Source organism: Melospiza melodia (genome assembly GCF_035770615.1).
Source record: "Melospiza melodia melodia isolate bMelMel2 chromosome 7 unlocalized genomic scaffold, bMelMel2.pri SUPER_7_unloc_1, whole genome shotgun sequence".
Lineage (NCBI taxonomy): Eukaryota > Metazoa > Chordata > Aves > Passeriformes > Passerellidae > Melospiza > Melospiza melodia.
Window position 1 is genome coordinate 4,593,498 of NW_026948497.1, and position 6,783 is coordinate 4,600,280.

Genomic DNA, 6,783 nt, shown 5'->3' on the forward strand with positions numbered 1-6,783 from the left:
TGAGATCCTCACCTGGTCCCCTGGGACTCCCACAAATCCTCACCTGGGCATCTGGGAAACCCCAAATCTTAATTCTCAACTGGGAAGCCACAAATATCTGGGAAATCTCACCTGGGACGTCCAAAACCTCACCTGGGACCCTTTCAGTCTTTTGGGAGCCTCACCTGGTACCCTCTTGACCCCTCTGTCCACCCTGACTACCCTGTGCTGTGCCCCCTGTTCACCTGGGACCCCCAAAACCCCATGTGGACCCCTCCTCAAAACCCTTCAAGGGCCTGAAAAAGCCCCCTCAGGATCCCCCAAAATTCATCTGGGGCCCCCCATGCCCCAAAAATGTCACCTGAGACACCCCAACCCCCCTGGGCCACCCCCTGAATACCCCTCTAGACCATCCAAAAGCTCCCCCAGAACGCCCAAACCCCACCAGTGATCCCCCAAACTCCCCTCCCCGAACCCCCCAAACCCCTCCCTCCATCCCCTAACCCCCTTTTCCTGTCCCCAGGTGTCCCCCCCTGCCCTCCCTCCCTCCCGAGGTGGCCTCGGCGGTGGCTGCACGGCGCCGGGCCCTGAAGGCCCTGGTGGCCCTGGCCGAGGCCTTGGGGACACCGGACAGCATCCCCACGGCACTGGCTGAGGCCGAGGCTGCACTGAGAGAGGCCCGGGTGGCCCGGGAGGGGCTGCAGGGGGCCCGGGAGGCCGCTGTGGCCCCGGCGGTGGCCCTGGGGACCCTGGGGGATGAGGACGATCAGCAGCTGCGGCAGATCGGGGCCAAGGCTGAGGAGGAGGCTGCGGCGCTGGAACGCGAGGAGCGACGGGCACGGCGGTGCCAGCGCTGGCTGCGGGCTGGGCACGGGCTGACCATGGGGCTGATGGGGCTGTGTGGGACCGTGCGTGAGTAAAAACCAGTATGGACCAGTATGCACCAGTATATACCATTATAGGCCAGCATTGATCAGTATAGAGCAGTGTTGAGCAGTTTAGAGCAGTGGGAGGTAGCGTGGACGAGCATAGACCAGTAGAGACCATTATGTACCAGTTTAGGCCAGTATAAACCAGTTCAGATCAGTATACATCTTTTTAGAACCGTGGGAGGCAGTTCAGACCAGTTCAGATCAGGTCAGACCAGTGTGAGATTCTACAGACCAGGAGGGACTTTCTCCTGTGCTTAGCAGTATAGACCAGTATGGACCAGTACAGAACTTTGGGGACCGGTTCAGACCAGTATGAACCAGTATAAACCAGTTCAGACTAGAATGGACAGTATGAATATCTACAGACCAAGAGAGACTTTCCCCTGCCCTGATCAGTATAGGCCAGTTCAGACCAGTATAGACCAGTTTGGACCAGTGTAGAGCATCATGGGGCAGCAGGGGTTGCAGGGAACCGGTACGGACCAGTTCAGACCAGTTTGGAGCCCTACCGAGCAATAGAGACCTTCCCCTGCCCCAGGATGGGGACACTGGGATGGAACTGGTTACACTGGGATGGGGACACTGGGACAGGACTGGGGAAACTGGGACAGGACTGGTGACACTGAGATGGTGACATCGGTATGGAGACAATGGGGCGGTGGCACTGGGATGGTGACATTGGTATGGGGACAATGGGGCGGTGGCACTGGGCTGTCAGTGGGAGCACTGGGATGGAACAGGGGGCACTGAGTTGGTGACACTGGAATGATGACACGGGTGTGGTGGCACTGGGATGGGAACAGGGGACACTGGGTTGGTGACACTGGAATGATGACATGGGTGTGGTGGCACTGAGGCAGCCCTGGGGACAATTTCATGCTGACAGTGGGATAGAACTAGTGGCACTGGGACATGGCTGGGAATACTGGGACAGGGACATGAGACGGGATAGGAGACACTGGGTCTGGACTGGGAAAGCTGGGGTGGCACTGGTGACACTGGGATGGGGGCGCTGGGGCAGAATGGGGGACACTGGGGTGAAACTGGGGACACTAGTATTGAACTGGTGACACTGGGCTGGTGCCATGTGTGGCACTGGTGACACTGGGATGGGACTGGTGACACTGGGATGACTCCCTTGGTTGGTGGCACTGGGATGGAAATGGGAACACTGGGAAGGGACACTGGGATGGCGACATCAGGAAGGGACTGGGGACACTGGGATGGTGACATTGGTATGGGGACAATGGGGTGGCGGCACTGCGCTGGAACGAGGAGCACTGGACTGGCACTGGGAGCACTGGGATGGAACTGGGGGCACTGGGATGGTGGTGCTGGGCTGGTAGCACTGGGAGAGGACTGGTGACACTGGGTTGGCCGCACCGGGACAGCCCTGGGGACACTGGGGTGGTGACACTGGGATTGAACTTGTGGCTCTGGGATGGAACCGGTGACACTGGGGGGGTGACACCAGATCTACCCTGTCGGCGCTGGGCTGCTGACACCAGGACTGGGACACTGGGCTGGAACTGGGGACAGTGGGAGGTGACTGGTGACACTGGGATAGGACTGGAGACACTGGGCTGGTGGCACAATGATGGAACTGGTGACCCTGGGATACAACTGGGAACACTGGGACAGGGACACTGGGACAGGATGGGGAAGAGTGGGACAGGATTGGGGAAACTGGGAGGGAACTAGGGACACTGGGGACACTGGGATGGTGACATTTGGATGGATCTGGTGACACTGGGATGGTGATAATGGTATGGGGACAATGGGGTGGTGGCACTGGCCTGACACTTGAAGCACTGGGATTGAACTGGAAGCACTGGAATGGAACTGGGGACACTGAGATGGTGGCACTGGGACAGGACTGAGGACACTGGTCCTGCAACTGTGTTGGTGACGCTGGGCTGGTGGCACTCAGGTGGTGACAGTGGGACAGAACTGGTGGCACTGGGATGGAGCTGGTGACACTGGGGTGGTGACACCGGGGTAGTCCTGGGGACACTGGACTGGTAGCACTGGGGTGGGACTGGTGCCACTGCTCTGCCCCTGGTGCCACCAATCTGGTGCCACTAGACAGGTGGCACTGCCACGTCCCTGGTGCCATATGTCCGGTGTCCCCATGTCCCTGCAGTGTCCCTGGATTCAGCCCGCACTGCCCTGGGGGTGACCGAGGACAGTCAAATGCTGCTGGCCCTGACAGTGGCGGCCGTGTCCTGCCAGATGGCCTGGCGGGATTTGGGGACATCACGGCGTCACCTGGCCACTGCTGCAGGCCACCAGCGGGACATGGCCCAGCGCCTGCATGACCGTGCCCAGCAGGTGGCAGCTGCCAGGGCCAGCGCCAAGGCCACCACAGCCACCAACGAGGTCACCGCGGATGTGCTGGGGCAGCTGGAGGAGGTGACGCGGGCGCTGGGGAGATTGGTGGACGCTGTCACCCGGGACAGGGAGGTGACACCATGGGGGACAAGGGGACAGGGCTTCCGCAACACTGCCCTGGCACTCAAGGACATCATAAAGTGCTTGGCGAGATGGCGGGAGGGTCATGAGGAGGTGATGTGGAAGCTGGAGGCAGCCCATAGAGTGCTGGTGGGGCCGGGGGAAGGACAGGCTGGGGACGTGGGGGTGGCACTGTCACCGCTGGGGCACGGGGACACCCTGAAGGACATTGGGGACCTTGGACACACCCCTGTGTCCTTCCCTTGGGGACCCCCAGGCCTTCCTGACATCCCCTGTCCTGTTTTGGGTCACCACAATGTCCCTGATGTTCCCCAGTGTCCAAAACAGGATCCCAGTGTCCCCTAGTGTCCCCAGCACGACACCGGGCTACATTTGGGCCCTGCTGGGGACATGGGGGGGACATCAAGGCCTGTTGGGGACACTCAGGGGACATCAGGGTCACGTTGGGGACACTGGGGGGGATATCAGGGCTCTGTTGGGTGCCCTGAGGGGATGCTGGGGACATTGGGCTCCTGTTGGGGACATCAGGGAAGACATTGAGTCCCTGTTGGGGTCACTTATGGGATACTGGGGGTGTGTTGGGGGACAACAGGGCCCTGTTGAGAACATTGAGGGGACATTGGGGTCCTGTTGGAGACACTCAGGGGACACTAGGGCTATGTGGGGACCCTGAGGGGACATTGGGGTGTCGTGTGGGCCATCAGGGGGACATCGGGCACCCTGCAGGTGGGGGGGGCGGGGCCAGGGGCTTGACGTCACCTCTTCCTGTTTACTGCCGCCGTGCAACGTTCCTGTGTGTCACCCAAGTGTCCCCCGGGTGTGTCCCGATCCTGTCCCCTGAGGCCATGGAGCCCCGTGAGGTACGGCAATCCAGGTGTGGTGTGGGGGGTGGGAGGGAGAGGGGACAGGGGATTGCAAAGCGAGCAGGGGTGTGGCAGGACTAGGGTAGGTGACAGAGGGGTAGAGGGGACCGAGGGTGGCAGGGGGGAACAAATGGAGGGTGGCGGGGGTGGCAGAGGTGACGAGGAGGTGACAAAAGGACAGAGGGGAGAGCAGAGCCCTCCAAGGAGGGGAAAAAGGGGAACCCCAGGAGGGGACAGAGGCCATCCCAGGAGGCTACGAATTCCATGAGGTCTCCATCACCTCCCCTGTCCCCTCCACAGCTGCTGGAGGCACTGGTGGATGTGGTGGCCACACTTGGTGAGCTGGCAGCCACTGTGGCTGGACCATACAGGGATGTGCTGCTGAGCGTGCACCCAGAAGCCCTGTACACAGCCCTGGAGACCTTCATTGATCACCTCAGGGACACCCTGGACCAGGGAGGTAGCACCCTGAAGCGCCCCGGTGTTGCCTCCCTGGGCCAGGCCCTGGATGCCTTTAGGGCCAACCTGGGGGCCACCTGGGCCCATGTGACAGCCGCAGCCAGTGCCTGGTGGGACCCGGTGGCTACACTTGAGGACAGCTGGGCCCGGCTGGCCCGAGAGGCCACCGAGCTCCGTGACGCCTGCAGGGATGCGGCCACTGCCGAGGACACCACTGCGGCCACCAGCAGCGCCCTGGCTGGAGACCTGCAGGACAAGGCCACCCGCTGGGGCAGAGCTCGGGACAACCTGGTGGCCAAAGCCTGGCAGCCGCTGCTGGCCCTGGCTAAGGAGAAGATGGCCTCGGCGGAGGCTGCGCACGAGGCCCGGCTGGAGGCAGCCACCAATGAGTTGGTGGCGGCCACTGAGGCCAGGATAGAAGCTCAGGTGGCCACCAGTGTGGGGGGGGCGGCCACCAGGAGGGGACAGCGGGCAGAAGCAGCCCTGGGGCTGCTGGAGCGCTTGGTGGCTGCGTGTGACAAAGCCACCGCGTTCCCCCGTGAGCTGCAGTGTTGGCTTAGGGACATCGAGGCCGCCCTGAAGGGGACAAATGAGTCATCCCCTGATGTCCCTGAGGCCTTGGTGGCTGTAGTGGCCAAGGTCGAGCGGCTGTGGGAGGCCAGCGCCCGCCTGGCCACACGTCACCTGCTGGGAACACTTGGGGACATCCGCAGGCTTCTCTCGAGTTCCGCTGGTGGCCCTGGTGGCCTCAGTGGCCGTGCGGTGGCCATGCAGTGCCAAAAAGCCATCGAGGACATCCCAACGCTGCTGCGGGGACAGTGATGTCACCACTGTGATGCCATCAAGGGCGGTAAAATCACTGGGGACATCACTGGTGTCACCGGTCCACTCCCTCCTCCCTGCCAGAGATTTGAGACGAGTTTGGGGAATTTTCTGGGAATTTTCATTACATTTGCCCCTAATCCTGACGGGAATTCCTGGGGTCATATCACTGGGGTTGCTCTTGGTTCACTCTGGGGCCACTCAGGGCCACTCAGCAGTGGGTTGGGGGGATGAATGAAGCAGCTTTCCACCATGGGTACAGCAGACTGTTTATCAAGCCTCCTCAAAAACCTTCAGGTCCCTTTCCCTCCCTGGGCAATTTCACCTCCAATGCCCAATTTCCCTGTGCTGGTGACAGATTGGGCCTCAGTTGTTCAATTGCCCTTTTCCCTTTTAGGGCCTCTCCCCCAGGGAGCTCTGTCCCATTCTCCTCCCCCTGGTCCCGTTTGCCTTGCCCTGACAGGGTCTCACTTCCCTCTGGGGGTGGCTCCTTGCACGCGGGTTCCCCTCATCAATAGTGGCTCCATTATCTTTGCTTTCCCCTTGGCTTTCTCCTCATCCCTCCCTCCGTACATTGACCTTTTGGGCTTCCTTTAACAGGTCATTCAATCCCTCATCCTGCCATTCCCCCAGTCTTGCAGCTTTTCCTTATATCCAGCCATGCATGCATGACAAAGGTTGTCTTCAATAAAGCTTGTCCAGCTATTGTATCAGTCTGTACCTGAGTATTGTCTCGCATTTCTTTTAACCTCTCCAGCCATTCAGTTGGAGTCTCATCCTTCTTTTGTTGTTCAGCAAATGCCCCGTGGTCGTTCTGAGTTGGTGGAGCAGCCTCCCTAATTCCCCTGATAATTAATGCTCTATAATCTTCCATGTTTTACCTTCCTCCAGAGTTATGGTGGTCCTAATTAGGGCATTGCAGGGGCATTTTCTGCTCCCCATGGGGTCTGTGTTGTGCAGGGTGCCTTTCCCAAAGCCACATCCCCACTAGTTGGAACATTTGTCTTTCCTCAGGTGTAAACAAAAGGTTAATTCTAGATTGCACTCTGTCCCAGTTATAAACATTGGGTCCCAAAATTGGTCTACTTGTTCTGCTGATCCAATTGGATCTTCACGTAGACCTTTTAATTCCTTTTTAAATGCTCTCACTTTGGAGGAATTAAGCGGGGCAGTGACAAACCCGATTGCCTGTGTGCCCCACCCAATGGCACTTCCCAGAGGGGGTTTAGTGCCACTGCTTGGTTCTCATTTTTTCC

General features: G+C 59.8%; 2 protein-coding genes across 2 annotated transcripts; both read left to right on the top strand.

Annotated features, from left to right (window-relative positions):
- Window positions 1–526: 526 nt before the first annotated feature.
- LOC134432798 (uncharacterized) lies at window positions 527–4,094 on the top strand. Its single transcript, XM_063181712.1, has 2 exons — window positions 527–891; window positions 3,055–4,094. Exons 1-2 carry the CDS (start codon window positions 861–863, stop codon window positions 3,726–3,728), a joined length of 705 nt encoding a protein of 234 aa, XP_063037782.1. The 5' UTR covers window positions 527–860; the 3' UTR covers window positions 3,729–4,094.
- A 16-nt stretch (window positions 4,095–4,110) lies between these two features.
- LOC134432763 (uncharacterized) lies at window positions 4,111–6,237 on the top strand. Its single transcript, XM_063181668.1, has 2 exons — window positions 4,111–4,243; window positions 4,547–6,237. Exons 1-2 carry the CDS (start codon window positions 4,229–4,231, stop codon window positions 5,525–5,527), a joined length of 996 nt encoding a protein of 331 aa, XP_063037738.1. The 5' UTR covers window positions 4,111–4,228; the 3' UTR covers window positions 5,528–6,237.
- Window positions 6,238–6,783: the final 546 nt, after the last annotated feature.

Coding starts and splice junctions, on each gene's coding strand:
- LOC134432798 (XM_063181712.1), top strand. CDS start 861: ATGGGGCTGATGGGGCTGTGTGGGACCGTGC. Junction 892..3,054: donor GGGGCTGTGTGGGACCGTGC/GTGAGTAAAAAC, acceptor ATGTCCCTGCAG/TGTCCCTGGATTCAGCCCGC.